This window comes from Arvicanthis niloticus, chromosome 27 (genome assembly GCF_011762505.2).
Source record: "Arvicanthis niloticus isolate mArvNil1 chromosome 27, mArvNil1.pat.X, whole genome shotgun sequence".
Classification (NCBI taxonomy): domain Eukaryota; kingdom Metazoa; phylum Chordata; class Mammalia; order Rodentia; family Muridae; genus Arvicanthis; species Arvicanthis niloticus.
The window spans coordinates 24577710-24595227 of record NC_133435.1 but is presented as its reverse complement, the minus strand read 5'-3'; the positions used below and the strand labels follow the sequence as shown (position 1 = coordinate 24595227).

At 44.4% G+C, this 17518-nt stretch overlaps 1 protein-coding gene across 1 annotated transcript in view; it reads left to right on the top strand.

The window, feature by feature from the left end:
- Positions 1-4633: 4633 nt before the first annotated feature.
- The window catches only part of Bmp3 (bone morphogenetic protein 3), a 28627-nt gene continuing 15742 nt past the window's right edge, over positions 4634-17518 (top strand). The window contains exon 1 of the mRNA XM_076926433.1: positions 4634-5609. Coding sequence (XP_076782548.1) covers positions 5309-5609 — 301 coding nt within the window. The 5' untranslated portion in view covers positions 4634-5308. The remainder of the gene's footprint in view (positions 5610-17518) is intronic.

Below are 17518 nucleotides of genomic sequence, written 5' to 3'. Positions count from 1 at the left end.
CTCGACACTAAATTAAGTATCACGATCAAAACAGATGCTAAATATTTACAGGAGGGTTGAACCAAAAGATGGAGACATTAAAAAAAGACAGAAGCCAGGCCCCACAGCTGCAAATGCAGCCTTACATGATGTGTTAGAGCTCCTGGAGCTGCAGGGACAAATGAAGGTTCACTCCAGGGTACCAACGACAGACCAACACAAACAAACAACTCTTTCCAAGCCAGCTCATTTACTTGTGGTTAAGTATAGGAGCATGGGTAAGGGGCTATCTACAAGAGCCTAAACAACTAACTAACTTACCAGTGGCTACATTGTAAAAAAAAAAAAAAAAAAAAAAAAAAAAAAAAAAAAAAAGCCCTTGCCCCCAAATCACTAAACACTTAAATTTTCCCAAAGAGCAGGATGGGGCCTCATGTGCTACCTGCTCCTCAAAATACCTCCTCCCTATCCACAGAGAAATGTTCTTGAAAATCGTATGTGGGTTATCACAACTGTCCCAGTCAGTACTCAATAACCATTCTGATGGGGGAGATTTTAGTGTATGAATGCACATAGTTCTCAAGAATGCATGTGTATGTGTATGTATATGATGTATATGATGTATATGTATATATTCACACATACAGATCTAGGCTTTTGTAGCCAAAAGTAGAGTTCAACTCAACGAACTCCACTGAAATACAAATTATGTTTTGCTGTGGTTTGTAGCAATGAGAAAGCCTTTCTTTTAACTCTTTGCATTTAAGGAAGAAAAAAAGAATGTGTCCCTATCTCAGTAGCTGACTGAAACATTAACACTAGCACAAAGCACAACTGGATCCCAGATGGAGGAGTTGGAGAAGGGAACGAAGGAGCTGAGGGGGTTTGCGGCCCCTTGTTGGACATTAGTAGGAGGACTGGCCCTTGGTCCTGGGGGGGTTTGATGCCCCAGTGTAGGGGAATGACAAGGCTGCAAGGCAGGAGTGGGGGTGGGGGAGTAGCACCCTCAGAGAGGCAGAGGGGATAGGATAGGGGTTTCCACAGGGGAGACCTGGAAAGTGGATAACCTTTGAGATGTAAATAAAGGAAATATACACTTTTTAAAAGAAAGAATTAAAAATGACATGCTGGGCATGGTGATGCAGTTTTTAACCCCAGCACTCAGAAGGCAGAGGCAGGCAGCTCTCTGTGAGTTTGAGGCCACCCTGGTCTACACAACAAGTTCCAGAACAGCCAGGGCGATACAGAGAAACCTTGTCTTGAAAAAAAACCATCTAAACAAACCAAAATTAAAACAACTCAATCTGTCATAATGGAGCAATCAGATACAAGGCCAGTGATACATTTGTATCAGTGATGTACTGAGCTCTGAAGTTCCCTTGGTAAATGAAGAAGTGCTAACGTGAGGCTGACCAGAAACAGGCAGCCTGTGATCTAGTTGTTTATTGCTCTGGAGAGCTTGCATCAAAAGATACCAACATCCTGCAACTATCTAGAACAGCTCTGAGACTCTATGGCACTGAGGGCAGAAATCACTGTCCTGCTGTCTTGAAGCACCTCACAGATGCAACCTTAGGAGTGCTGATAAAGGAGCAGTTCATTTCCGGTGAAATTTGCTCTCAAATCAATTCCCTAAGAGCTGCTTAGGAGATTGGCATGGGTGCCGATTTGTCTTCACTAGACACACTGCTCCTGGATTCCCTGTTTCCTCTATGGCCCAGTCGTTCATGGGGCATTTTTGCACACGATGTAAAACGGTTTAGGGTTTAGATTTTCCTAGTGCCACTCACTTGGTTCAATAGTTTCCATGTCCAGGTTCTATTCTAGCATTTGAGTTATGGCTGACAGTCCCTAATACGGATCACTCCACCCAACTGAACACCTCCCTGTCACTTTGCTTGTTTTGAATCTAATAGTTGGTCACTAAAATATAAAGATGGATGTGGTTTGATATCTGTTTGAGACCAAACTGATGGGCAATTCTCCTAGCTCTCAGCCAACTCTTCCCAAGCAATTGAAATATTTTGGGAACTATGTTAATATTCCACCCCCCATCACCAACATTCTTACTCCCTCCTTCCCTGCCTTGCTCCCTCCCTTTCTCCATCCCTCCCTCCCTCTTCCATCTCCTCTGGAAGGGTCTTAGTCTTGCTACACAGACTAGGGTGCCTTTGAACTCATATATCTTTTCTCTGACTTCCCGAAATGAGAGGTATTTAAATTTGGCACTGTCTGGCTTCCCCGGCAGCCGTCATTTTCCCACTGCTCTGGCTGTGGACTGCAGCTCCTGCTATTTAGAAACACCGGTTCTGCCACCCACCAGACACCAACATGGTGGCTGGCTCTGCCAATTCACCACACTGCCCCCAGCAAAGCTTGGCTGAGCTCCTGATAACACCTGCCATCCTCGTGGTACTGGGTAGAAAAAAAGACTCTTAAAGCGTAATGATTATCTAAAGATCTATGTATTGAGAAGTGCTCAACTAACCAGATGCCCACACAATTAGAGTTGTTACCCAATATCTAACCTTTTGATAGAAGTTGCTACCCAGGACTGCTTTCAACCCATCTGTGGTTCTCCATAGCTGCTCCCTCTCTCCTCCCCTTCCTCTCTTCTTCCAGCTCCACCTCCTCTTCTACTGCCCAATCAGCAAGCTCCACTGTGAATACAATGCAGCAGAATAAATATCCTGCTACAGCTTCCAATGTACAATTCTCCAAATACTGGGCCTCCTGAGTCCTAGGATTGCAGTAGTGTGTTATTAGGCCTAAGGAGAAAAAACAAGCACAGAGACGTGAAGGTTTATTCAGGAAGGGGTGAAGGCATGCAGGTATGCAGTCATTTCCAGACCCCATGCTGTCACTCTGTACAAATCAAAAGAACTGTATAGATTATAGGGCAACAAACTGTTCTGTAGAAATATGAGCCAGAGCTAAAGGCCTGAGGAAGGCAGTTCCTTGGAGACACCAAGAGAAAGAGTATGGACTTCTCATACTAAGGGCTCTGGCTGTGAGAAACTCTACACTGCCGGGTCACAGTGACCACCGGAAGCAGGAAGAATGGAGGATTTTTCCTCTCCATCTGGCCTGGCTTCATGGCAGAGCATGAAGCTGCCAGAACATTTCACACAACTGACAAAGAGCAGAAAGGGGAGGGAACATAAAGACTCACAGGGGATATCAAAGGGTTAGCTTTCAGTGTCTATTGAATTTTGCAATTAGGTTTTTATTATTAATCACAAAAGCTATTATGTGTTCTATGCCAGGCGAAGCTCAACCACGCGACCTCATTGGATCCTCTGGACCACTCTTGAAGTCTATGTTATTATCTGCAGAGCTTTTCCCAGGGTGGCTAAGGGCAAAATTCAAACATCAGAACAGTGGATTGAGAAGCAACTCGAGGGAGGGCGTTGGGAGACTGTGGTCTGCATTTGGGATACATTTGGGATAATTTGAAATAAAAAGGATTGAGTCTCTACTAAAGACTAGACATGTGCCACTCACTGAGTACTGGATCCTAGTATTCCAACAAAACTCTGCAAGGATTTATTATTATTCCCCAATAAAGGAGAAACTAAATGTTGAAGGCTCGTTGACCTGTGAACCTGTTTCTTTTCGAAAATGTCAATGCCCCAGAGATGGGACAGTTTTCCAAAAGGGACATTGATTGAGAATCCTACTACCATGAATCATGGCAATTTAAATGCTACTTCCATTCTTAAGAGTGTAGACCCTAGAGTAGAAGTCGGGCTCCCTGGGTTTGGAGTGCAGCTCTGCCACCTGCGAGGTACCACAATTTCTCTCAGTCTTTTAGTCTACAACATGGGCTTTGTTTTGAAGGTTCTTTGAAAACAATGCACAATGCCTACCACCCATGATTTGTGATATACGCCTGTAATCATCCCAAATGCTGAGGAGGTTGAAGCAGTTGGAGTCTGTGTTCAAGCCTTGGCTACACAGTGAAACCTTGTCTGGACATGGGGGATGACAAGTACTTAGGATATGATATTTGCAGCCACCGTGCTGGCTAACAGTTTAATGTCTCTTTGACACCCTAGGACACTGGGGTAGCTTGGACAACAGAACTAGTTACTTTCAAATCTACACACCAGGTTCTTCTGAAGCCCGTTACTCACCCTCCTTTCAGTCTTCAAGGAAACCTATTGAGCGGGGGAGGAGGGTGTCTGACAGAGTGAGAGTGCTTGTGGTAGTTAGCTTATCTTTTAAACATGGGATGGAATTTCATTTTGTTTATCTCCTCAGAAGAAGATGGGGGTATATGAGAAAAAGAAATGCTCTGACAGATAAGCTCCAGGAGGTTAGCGCAGGTGTCTGGGTCCACAACCCTCCCAAGTGTCCCAGGAAAGGAGAGCCAAGCGTGGTGTTTATATAGCGGTGATTTTATTTGGAATCGGAATCAAAAAAAAAAAAAAAAAAAAAAAAAACACAAAAACAAAAACAAAAAAAAAAAAAGGAAGAAACTCTTCTATTTGTCTCTGCCTTTTTGCTAACAGGAATGTAGCCACTGTGCTCAGATTTTTTTTAAAAGTCCCTCCTACTCTCCCTCCATCCTCCCCTCTCCAGCGCCACCTGCCCCTCCCCATGAGCCCTCCCTTGTCTCTCCCTACCCTTCTGGTTCTGGTTCCCTGGTTACTTTGCTCCAGGCTTCTCTCTCTTCTGGAGGTAGTCCTGTCCCAGCTGCCTTAGGAGGGCGAGCTAGAGGCAAGAGGGAGAACTTGGCCACAGGCGGACCGGACAGATCCGATCAGGGCAAGAAGGAACAGAACCAGTCTGCCTCTCTGTCTCTGTTTCTCAGTTCGTGTCGCTGTCCCTGTGTCTCTGTGTCTCTGTGTCTCTCTGTGTCCCTCTGTCTCTTTCTCTGTCTCTGTACACACACACACACACACACACACACACACACACACACACACACCCCACGTCCTCTGAGAACTCAGCTGGCTGCGGCCGCGCACACCCCGCCCCAGCGCGCGTCCCAGGCTGGTGAAGCGCAGATCCAGATCCCCATAGCGGCCGCCCGGCCGGGTGTTCCCAGTCTCAGGTGGCGCTGAAGGGAGAGCCCACGCTTGACAACTCGGCTGGGCTCGCCCAGACCTTCCGCCCTCCGGCCGGCGAGGGGAGCTGAGCGGGCGCGGCTGCCACCCACAGCCCACCTGCCGACCCTTGAAGCCCGGCTCCAGCTGTGCCCGGCTCCCAGCGTTCTCTCCGCAACCGCAACCGGAGCGGCACCCCAGCTCTGCCGCCGTCCCTTTCCGTCTCCGGAGTGTCCCGGGCGACCCGAAGTAGCGCGGCACGACAGCGGGACTTCGCCATGGTCGGGGCGCGCGGGCTGCTGTGTCTGTGGCTAGGTTGCCTCTGCGTGAACCTGGCGCAGGGACAGAGACCAAACTTGCACCTCCCGGGACTCCGCGGGACTGAGCCAAGCGACCGCACGACAGGTGGTGGCCCGAGCCCTGACCTGCGGCCGCACGACAAGGTGTCGGAGCATATGCTGTGGCTCTACGACAGGTACAGCGGCAGCAGCAGAGACCAGGCTGCCAGGACCCCGGGCTCGCAGCCCCCGGGTCCCCAGCCTCTGCGCGGTGGCAACACGGTCCGCAGCTTCAGAGCAGGTGAGTCGGGAAGAGAGGGAGCCCATCCCACCCCGAGGTGCAGAGGACAGCCCCTCCCGCCGGGACACTCCGCTGTCTCCCCAAAATACACTGTAGGGACCTTTCCAGTATGCTGCCCTCTGGTCCCCTCTGCCCTCTCGGAATTCTCCAGGGGCGTTCCGCATAAGCTCAGTTTGAGCCCAGCTGAGACGTTGGCAAGGCTTAGTTAGAGGTGCGGGAGGGAAGAGGCCAAGGGACGACACCCAGTGTCCAGAAGCCCTCTTCCGGGCACCCCTACGGAGATCTTAAGCTGATGATTAAACTGCTCAGGGGAAATTCCCTCCGACGGCTTTGGCAGCATTTAGATCGAAGTGAATGCCATTTTATGCCAACCCTGCACCCAGAGAGAAAAAGAACAGGCACTTATCTGGACACAGCGCTCACTCTTAACTCAGCGACCTTTGTGTTGCTCTATCTGACACTTTCTTCTTGATAGTCCCCTAGTGGCAAACACACAAAACAAAACCAGGTGCGTGAGTGTTTAGATTCTTTCTAACCCATCTGGGCAAATAAGTCTTGCGTGGTCCAAGCTGGGAAAAAGTTAGCGTGGGAAGAGACCGCTGGTGGAGAATAAACACCTCTTAGTATCAGCAATGAAAATCTCCTCTCGTCTTCCCGTTTTTTTTTTTTTTTCAACACAGATCCTTGAGGCTGAAATTCATGGCTTAACGCCACCCCACCCCTGCCAGCTCCTGTGCTGAACAGCTTACTCTAACAGCCTGAGGGCAAACTTTCTGGACACTCACTGTTGATCTGGTTTAAGGATGCACCAGGGCTTGTGAACATTACCTTCAGGATTAAGGGAAGGTGATTGAAAAGTCTGCCTTCCACACTTGGGTTGAAGACCAGTCAGGAATGTTCAAGGGTCGAGGCTGTCTCTCCAGTGCTCTCTCCATTCTGTCCAAATCCCGAGATGAATATTCTCCTGACCTCACTCGTTAGGACTGGGGGCGGGGAGGAGGGGGATATCCATCAAGGAAAGCCTTTGCTAGCCACTGTGAATATACTCTGGAGCTCACGGGCATGATGCCATTTACAATAAATGTGAGTTATGCTTTTAATGCAGAAAAGTCTTTAGCTAGAAGCTGGGCCAAGCCAGATTTCACTTGCTTCATAGACCCACAGGCAGGATCTGAAAAGAGCACAGAAACCTGTCCTGCCTGATGCTTAGCATCCTAACCACTTGAAGAGACCCTTCTAATAGTCCTGACACCAGTGACCCTTCTATTTACATTAGTGCATCTAGGAGGGCAGAGCTGAGCAATAGAGCACCTTGGGATTAACACAGTTTGGAAGGAAGCTGGTGAGTGGGCAAAGCAGGTGGCCGTAAGGAAGATATTTAAATCACCCTGGCGTCAATATTTCTATTTGCTTATGTTCCCAGAGAACAGTTGAGGCATCCAAGTGACAAGCCATTTTTTTTTATCAACAGATTTTATTTTTAGTGCTCGCCACATCGTTTGAAGGTAGAATTGGATTTTCGTCTCTTTCACACATATTGATTGTTTAGCTACTGATTCTAGACTAAGTCCTGGGTAAGACCTGTTTACCGTCTGGGCTCTTGCTCTTTCTACTCAGTATAATTCCAGTGTTTGTTATCAGCCTCACTGTGTCTTATACCATCACATGATGAACTCTGAAGCAGAGGCCAGACACTCCCTTGAAATGATGGATTGCCCCTCCGAACATATATACACGGCTATGTGCCCTGATAAGAAAAGTAACCCTTTAGCATCCTACAAACTGTCTTAATGACATATTCATCAAATGTAGACACTGGGTTTTTTTGGGTTTTTTTATTGTTGTTGTTGTTGTTGTTGTTGTTGTTTGTAAAAGCTGAAATGTCCCTCCTTGGAGACTCCTGGAGAGGTGGCTCAGGTTGGATTCTTTCCAAGAGAGTTCAGTTGCTCGCACAGTGAAAGGAAGTTTATAAGGCCTGTCTGGCTGTAATGAGGCAGGACTCCAGGAAAGTGATGAAGCTTTGGTGCTTTTCTCTCCCTTCATCAGTACCAGTATCCCAGACACACCCTTCACTTGGTGGCCCTCGTTGATGTAGGCAAAAGGCACTGTCTGTGTTAATAAATTAGATTACTTTTTTCCAGTCCAACATGCTTAAATTCCACAACATATGCACTCCTCTCTGCCAAAGATGTTACAGGTTTTGTGGGAGGTCAGGTTCCTGTGCTCTGTACATGGAGTGACCACTGCTCTGCCAGGCTCTCCGAGTGAGTGCTTATTCAGGTGGAGTCATAGCCTTGGAGAGGCTCCTTGGAACTCGCCTGATTAAAATCATGTATTGTTCTGAACCTAGAGTATCTGAGGCTTAGCTGCTGTGGTCTCCCTCTGATTACTTCCCTGATGGTGGGTGGCATTGATCCTAAGCACACTTTCTGCTAACCTCCGTTCTCCTCTCTCAGCTCTGGGAGGTCCCTGTGTCAAAACCATAAGCTTAGCGTCTTAGAAGCTTTTCCTCTGATACATAAGAGTTTATGTAAAGTTGAATTTTATCGTTCTCTTTGTAAAAAGTGATTCGTAAAATTAGGGATGACAGACAAGTCCAGACTGGTAGAAGCACATCATCCTGAAACAGAGGGGCACAAAAATAGCTTTTTATTTTAATCTTGGTTTAAGTTTGTCCTGGGCTACTATGGGCTAACGTATTTTTCGTGAGGTTTTCTCCTGTCCTGATCCTTACAGTACACAATTTATGCTTCTTGTTTCCATGTCCCTTGATCTTTCACGTCTTACTCATAACGTCTCTAGGAAAAGTAATAGAAGCTTGATTTTCTTATTTTAAAACTATCACTACTTATGACACACAACTACAAAAAGATTACATTCCAGTGGGTATGAACCAGTTTTAAGAAAAATATATTTGCTTTCATGAATAGAAGAAGGAAATACTGAAGTAACATAGACTCACACATGAATGTTTTGCCCCAGCAGCAACGGACAGAGGATTCTTACCTACTGTGAACCAAAACATTTCAATATAAAGAACTGTAATTTTGAACATATTTCTAAAGAGAAATGCTAACCTATAAGGCTGTAGGAAAGTTGATATATGACCCAGGCCTGAGAAATCATTACTTGACTAGAAGCCAGTGCCCTGAGGAATACGTACATCAGTGGGAAAGTGCACTTCGTTGTTGTTGTCGTTTTGTTGTGTTCCATGGCAATAGAATATAATAACTTTATTGGGATACAGTTATCAAGATTCTGGGCACCTGGAATTGATGCTTGACTATAGAGTCCTTGGCTTGTACGATGTTTTTATTTAGAGGACAATAGCACATCTGGAAGAGGGAGCTGGGATACCCAGCTGCTTTGAATTACACACTACTTTGAATACATGATAGCCTCTAATGAAGTTTTACTGTAATAGGCAAGACAGCTTTACAATCCCTGACATTTAAAAATCCATAATACCATGAATTCTCGATTATTCATGCTGGGTGGAAAGGAAAAAGAGAATGAATTACATTTTTTTAAAAAAAAATCAAATGTAGCTTTGTAGTGAAGTTACATTTACTCAAAGACCCCAGGAGACCAATGGAGGTCAGTGTGGAAAAGTCCTAAGCCGGTAATTCATTCAAGCAGATGATTTACTCAATTTTATGCACTAAAATCTATGCATAATAAGGAACTGAGAGGAAGACACACCTTACCTGAGCCATGGAAGTTCATAAGTGCTCATTAGATTGTTTCAACTATTTTTAATTAGAAATAGGAAGGCCAAACTTATTTTTAAGTATTTTTGCATTATAAACTTTTGTATTAGGAAGGTGGATTGAAGAGAACAGGTCCTTTCATGGAAGCAGAAATGGGCGTCATAATATATCTGCTGGACAAAGTTTCAGCACACAGAGCTAATTTCAAAACCCATTCTTACCAGCAGCTTGATCTTATTTTATAAAAGAAGACTTCACAGAAAGAGGTCTCTGGAAGGTATTGTATAAAATTGGAAGCCAAGGTCAAATAAGTTGAAAAGAATGAGCAGCATGGAACCTGTCTGTCCCGTTAACGGCTGTTCTCCCCTTAAAAGAACCATTCTTTCCTTTTTCCTCAAAAGAACCTCCTGAGAACTGTGGCCCTAAGATGTCTAGTTGGAAAAACACTGGGTTAAAACGTATCCTAATTCACCATAAAAGTAGATCTGCAAAATTCAGTGATGGTCACACTGTAAACAAGCTGGGTCTCACTTCACAGGGGTAGGGGCCGGGGATATGAGATGGCACCATCACTTCTTCGATGCGGGTCCACTTGGCACTGTCTTCTTTTCTCCAGGTTATAAACTTCTGTAACTGTGGAGTCTCTGTCTTTGCATGCCAGCTCCTCCTCCTCTGGACTAGTTTTCTTTCATTGTTTTCTTCTCTGTGGTTGATTTTTTGTTTATTTGTTTTACAGCCAGCATAATAGCTTGAAAGAAAAAAGTTATCTTATTTGTGGAGCAATGCAGTGGTGGCAGTGAGGACCACCTCAGTAGTATCTGGGTCAGCACTCAGACCTTGATAAGAGAAACATTCACTCAAGACCTCTGACAAGTTTCTTATTTATCTCCAGTGTATGCTGTATTTAACAGAAATGCTATCACAGTCATTGTCTGTGATCTAACCATATTTCTGTGCTATACTCTGGGACAGAACTTTTATACTCAAAATTTGATGATTTTTTCTTTTGTTGAATTTACAAATCCTGGTAGTTAGTGTCTTCATCCTTTTACTGTGGTAGTCAGTCGTATCCGAAAGTTTGAATTCTTATGATTATGTTATGAATTATGTCATTAAACAGAATTTGAGAGAAAGGGGGGGTGGTGATGAGACGAGAAGGCATGTGTTGTTTGTGTGAGAGAGTGCCATGGTATATCTAGGTGGGATTGGAAGCCAGATGAGGGCATCAAATCCCTTAGAGCTAGGTGCTGAGAAGATGGGCCATCTGCCCCTCAAAGGCTGACTGGCCGGGTCTCCTTTCTTTTAATAAACCTATTAGTCACAAACACCCTACAGGTGAGAAAGACATGCAATTTTCATAACCTTCCTCCACCAGGGAAAAAAACACTGTCAGTAAAGCACAGCACACTTTCCAAAGAGAGACTCACCATGGTACAAGTGAGTAAGTACCTCCTTTGTCCGTTTCGATGTCACTAAAAGAGCTGAATGAGATACAAAATAGAATAGTAACTCACAGTTCAGTGGGAGGTCATTCTGGGGCCACTCCAGAGCAATGTTCCTCGGGGCTCAGGAGCTCCTACATGCCAGGCGAAAGCACAGACTCAAGCTCTACCCCCATAGCTTGCTTCAGAATGTCCCGTGGGTTACAGAACTCACACAAACTTGATGAGGTCCATGCTGCTGACCCATTCTCCACACCATAAGACTGACCTGCCTCAAGAAATCTACTTAAAAGAATCTTTGCAACCCTGCTTGGCTCAGCCACCAAGGGTAAGACAGAACTAGCCACTTGTTTAAAAAAAATGGGTTTGGAATCGCATGGACTATAGTGTAAGTTGTGTTCTCTGTGTGGACAACAACCCACAATGCCCTGTGCTCACAAGCACATGCTTATTCTCAACGTTTGAGGTGCATTGACGCTTTATGCGAAACCATAAAAAAACATAAGACTAACCCAGGATTCTAAACTCGTATTGAATCTTTACATTGACTTTTTCAATTGAGTTTCCCTCTTTTTCTCTGGGAGACAGACCCTGGTGTGGTTTGCAGTTTCACAGGTGAGAAGTGAAGACCAGAGGGACTAGCAGAGTAGCCAAGACCAAGGTTTAAATCTAACACTTTGACTTAGTCAACAGGAAAAGAAAAGCTTCTTCTTGGTGAAAATCATTAAGCTCAACTAGGGCCTGGTACAGCACTACACTCAGGCCGATGTTCACAGTGACTCAGGCAATGGCGCTGTAAAGTGCTGCGAAAGAAAAATAGGTGATAGTATGCCACACTCTAGCTGTTTAAAACAAGAGGGCCGAACAAAAAAAAACAGCAACAAATCTTCACACACACACACACACACACACACACACACACACACACACACACATGTACACACACATATATACACACACATATATATAAATACATACACACACACACACATGTGTGTGTGAGTGTATAGCATTTGGCAGTTTTTTACTTAGTAAAATAAACAGAATTAGCTGAAGTTAGTAATACAGAGTGATAATTTTGCCCAAGCACTTCAAGTGGTAGTATTTCCAGTCTAGTCAAGGCTACTGTTGCCATGAGAAGAGGCCATGAAGTAGCTTGTAGGAGGATTCAACAAACACACCATGGTCCTTTCACTCATAATGCTATTTTACATAGATGAAAAAGAAATCTCTGCTTCGAAAAATAGCCACTTTGTCCCTCATGGAGGCTTCAACAGAAGTAATGTATTCAAATTGCCTGCCTCTCTCTCTCATACCTGCAGAGGGTTTTCAACCTAAACTCTTCATTTTGGTGTTAAGTAAGTAGAAAACATTTGATCTTGGTAAATGTAACAGTTAAAATGAGAGAGAAGGGAGTCGGGTTTACTTACCTAGTCAGCCTTTGGAAAGCGGGCTTTCTGTCTCATTTTGCCTTCACCATTTGGGGTACCTGCCACAGTTTTCCACATGGTTTGAATTCAATAAACATCTCAGTTGAATTGAACACAGTGTTTAAATTGCAAGATCAGAAAAGAGAGTAGCCGAGCTACCAGCCAAGAACATCATCTTTAAAAAAAATAAATTAGCCTTAAAACAATTTCCAGCAGGGCATGCTATCATTAACATAGAAAATGAGAATATTCTGCTTCATAAAATATCTGCTTTAAATAATCCTTCTTTTTAAAAAAATGAACAAGAAGGAAGAGGCAGAAGGTACTCAGACTAAGAATGGTTCCTATCCGCTTTCAGGAACTCACTTGACAAACTCTCCATTTTTGGTGTTAAGTAGAGCACACTTGATCTTGGTAAATGTAACAGGTGTCTGTCTGACAAATTGAACAAATGATCTTCGGTGTATAGGTGACACAGAGTGAGCAACAGGTGTTCAGAGAGTCGCCGGACCTGCCCTCCTCCACGGGGAGTTCACAGTCTAGGATTGCCCTTGGGTGGAGGCTCTGTGCACATAAACAATTAATGAACATTTTTCCATTCTAGGAAAACATAGATTATCTCATCTTTGGCTGGTGTTCTGCTCTGGACACAGAGAATGGCTGGGGAACCCACAAAACTTAATCATTTGACCGAGTCTTCAAAACAACACAAAATGCCATGATTCATGTTTGTTTCAGAGCCTCTGTCAGAAAAAGGAAGGCAGCCTGGAGAGGTGCGGCCTAAGTTGCCAGCAAAGGACAGTCAGCCAGGGACACCTGTGCACTGCCACCAAATGCACCCCCACCTGAGGCACAGGACCTTTCTAGCAACTCAACTTCCTTTGGAGAAAGAAACAGGGAGTGGGTGTGGAGACCTGTGTTTCGTTACACATTTTCACTGATTGAAAGATTTTCCCTCCTTCCTGGGGGTTTAACCATCAGCCCTTCATTTAGACTATTTGCTTTAAAATCAGACTTTTCATAGAAATCTTTCCCTTGTATCTGCTAATTCCCTTTGAAGATGTCCTGTGTGGGTCAGGATGAACGGGAGCTGCCTTTACTTAGCTCTTGAGATTCTGTCTCATCTTAGAAGTCACGGAGGGAGGCTGAACAAAAGGAGGACAAAATGGTCCTGAGACCCCTAAATTAGAGCCTAATTACAAGCCCCCTCAAACTAGAGTCCACTCCCTAAGCTCAATTTTGGGTTTTGTTTTTAAGATAGAAACAGAAATGCATCTTCCCCCTTTATTTAATGATCAAACCCCTTAGAAAGATCACTGCAGGTACAGGCAACCCCAGCTCCCATCCTCCAACGGTTGCTAAGGAGCCAGCTGACTTCTGTGCACCTTCATTTTGTGGCTAGTAAACTGGTATATTCCTTTTACACGGCAAAATAAAAAGCACTTCATGAATTCTGCTGAACGATCAAGCCCTACCCTAAAGTTAGGATAGTACAGAGCAAACCATGGCCCTGTCGGCAAGCATCTCACCTTGTCAGGAAGGCGTCATGAAGTGGTCACAGGGACAGGGTCCTAGCCAAGGGACTGGATTGTCAAAATAAGCTTGCCTTTGCTTTCAAGGAAAAACCATCTCAGCACTGAGTACCGCTCAGTGGAGGAGCTTATCTGGCTTGCTCAAGACCCTAGCAAGCCAGAATTCAAACTCTAGCACAGAAACCCACCTTCCAGTTTTCAGATATGATTTAAAGTCAGAACACAAGGTCTTAATTGGCAGCGTGGACCAAAGTGCACTGGCCAGGAAAATAGAACTTGTTCCGAGTTGCCACCAAATAGAATGAAAATGGCGCCACCTATTGGTAGCTGTATTTTTATTTAAAAATCAAAACAGGCACCACATTCTCTGTAGAAAGAAACCTGCTGCATTTTTGCTGTTTTCCAAGAGGACTAAGAAGTTCTCCGGTTCCTGAATACTCTCTGCCACAGTGTGAGGACTCTACAATACCAGTAGACCGACGACTGACTCCCTAAATGTCCCATAGACGCTTCTCAGTTAAGAGTCATGACTTACATGACTCTGGAACCAGCCTCCATTTAGTTATGACTCTTAGATGCCAGTCTCACCTACAGCATTGGAAAGACACGTCTTGATCTTTCTGAAGCCTCTCACATAATCAAAAAACAATTCTTGGGGCTGAGGAGATGGCTTAGAGACTAAAAAGTGCATCCTGCTCTTGAATAAGATTAGAATTTGCTTCCCAGCACACCCCACCCCTCCAACCTGGTGCCGCACATCCCCTCGCTCCAGGGGGATCTAGTGCCTCTTAAAAGATGTAGTTATCACCCCTCAGCAACAAAGCTTCTCTCTACAGTAAATGGAGGCCATTGCAGAACTACAACTAGACACCGTGGGGAGATCAACGGATCGTGGAGATGCCAAACGCAGCGGATGCGTATAGCACATGGCTCCTGCATCCGTTTCTCACGGAACATTGTGGGAAAGGAGGAAGAACGATTATAGAAGCCAGAGGCCAGGAGGTCTTCTTCTATTAGAAGTGGGCTGTACACACAGGTCTAAATAATAACAGTGTCAATCAATATATGTGCTCACACCAAAGGGAGAGCATGTCACAGGTGTCACAGGGTCCACCCCTAGACAAGAACTATAGGGAAATAATGACTACTGAAAGGCAGGGGCTGGAGGTGGGGAAATAAATCTCTCCCAAGGATAATTAATTATCTAACACAACATAGTCAGCCCTGAAAACACATACACACATACACCAAGGGATGACCAAGGAAGTCAGGACAGGAACTCACACACAGCAGGAGCCTTGGAGGCAGGAACTGATGCAGTGCCCATGGAGGGTGCTGCTCACTGGCTTGCTTTCCCTGGTTTGCTCGGTCTGCTTTCTTATAAGAACCCAGGACCACCAGCCCAAGGATGGCACCACCCACATGGGCTGGGCCCTCTTCTATCACTAAATAAGAAAGTGCTCTCCAGCGCCGCCTGCAGCCCAATCTTATGGAGGCATTTTCTTAATTAATAATTAATTAATATGTCTCCCTCTCAGGTAACTATAGCCTGTGTCAAGTTGACATAAACCTATCCAGCACAAGAGGACATGAGAAGACTTGGAAGGCAGGGTTTTTGAAGGGATTGGAGAAAAGAAGTGGCAGGGGAGAAGTGATACAGTTATATTTTAATTTAACATATTTTAATGGAGAGACACCTCCATGAAAAAAAAAAAAAAAAAAAAAAAAAAAACCGGGTTCTCTTCCAGAGGACCCAGAAATTACTTACAACTGTCTGTAATTCTAGTTCCAGGGTATCTGAAGCCCTCTTCTGGACTCACAGGTGGCAGACACACAAAATGCTGCCTAGGCATACATGCAGACAAAACACCCATGCCTGTAAAACAAAATTAAACACATGTTAACGTTTGAGAAGGTATCTAATTAAAAATTAGAAAGCCAATAATTCTTGCATAATTACCAGTCCATTTGTTCTTTCTCCCTGTTGGATATTCTCATTTATCTAAGCCAGTGCTGTGGTGTGCCCCCAACCTTTCATCTCCATCAGTTTCTCAGTTACTTTTCTCCATATCAGTCATTAAGACAAGAGTGCAGTGCGAGGATTAAGCACGCTGCAGTGGCATGCAGTTGGTATTTGTTGCTAGGCAACGAAAAGTGCATGAGCTGATTTTGTAAGCTAATAAAGTCCATCTTTTTTCATTCATATTATACACTATTATTGACACTTAGAAAAGTGCTTAAGATTTATTTATTATTTATTTATTATTCATTTTAGATTTGTGATTAGAACTTTAAATCCATGTCTCTGCATCCTTAAGGACACAAAAGTGGATATTAAAATACTTTCCTCTCACTGATATTTAAACTTAGATACCTAAGTGTATAAGGAAAGTCGTGCAAGAGCCGTGGATGAATAGAAACACATGCAAAAATTCCTAATTTTTTTTCATTTCAAGAGAACAATTATTTGAAGGTTGGACAGGGTGGCTCATGCCTGTAGTTCTCACATTTCAGAGGCTGCGGCAGGAGGCCTGCAGTCTGAGTTCAGTGTGAAACTGAGTTCTAGTCTAGCCTGAGCTTTAGTTTGAGATCCTATTGCAATTAAATTATTTGGAAAGCTAAATTCCTTTAAGATCTAAACATAGAAAAAGTCAGGAAGTAAATGCTCAGTAACTGCCATGGGCTTCTCTGGGAGCACTTCTCTCTCTCTTTAAAAAGATTATGTTTACAATTTCATAACATATATAATGAATTTTAGTCATTTTTACCCCAAGTTACTCTGTCTTGTCTCCCTTCTTTCTCCCATTGAACCCCTTCTTCTTACCAGCTTTTAAAAGTTTTTCTCACGGCCATGGTGGGAGGTTCCTTACCAGTGTTTATATGACACTTAACTGTTGCTATGTACTCATTTGTTCAACCCCATGAAACTCATGAGTATGTGCATGTAATATGTTGCATTCTGTTTGTATGAAGTCTTTGAAATTCAGGGTGTATCAGGTACTCCCAGTATGTACCAATTAGACACAACCATCCCAGACAGCACAGTTCTGGTTAGCTGATGGTTAGCCGGTGTATTGCATGCTCTATGGGAGTTCGATTAATGAATCCTATGATAGTTCTGAAGGTAGGTACTACCACGTCTGCTTTATAGGTGAAGAGTCCAGCACGTTGGGAGCTTAGCAATCGGCTACAGTGCATCTGAGTCTAAGTCATGAGGTCGTGACTTTGAGATAATGCAGTGGGCTGAAATGAGGGAGATGGGAGAAGGCAATGTGACAGAATTCCGGGAGTCAATCGAGACTGAAGTTAGGAAATGGGTGGCAGCTAAATGACAGCAGGTGACAAGGCAAGGAGAAATGTGCTTGAAAAATATAAAACATCAGAGATGGGATGTGGAGGAGAGACACGAGATGAACTTACCAAGTGAGACATTGACACCGCATCCTTGAGCGCTCATCCATCCTCACTAGTGTGTTTGTGTGTAACCTTTCATTGTCACATTCTAGAAACAGGGTGTGTTCTCTTCCTTGCATTTTAAATGCCCCTCAGCTATGTGGAGTTTGGGGAAAAGTGTATGTTGTGGCAACTGGGCTGAATTAAAGGCAGAGCTCCTGGACTGCCCGATGCAGTGGCTTTGTTACAGGCGTCTGTAAGATATTACTCCAGTGTCATGGATCATACGAATGTGTACAAATGGCAGTTTTCTCCTTTTGCTTCACACAATGTTAGAAATGAGCAAAACATGTTTCCCATTGCACTTCCCCCGCGCTTGGGGACCTGATGAACTCATTTTAA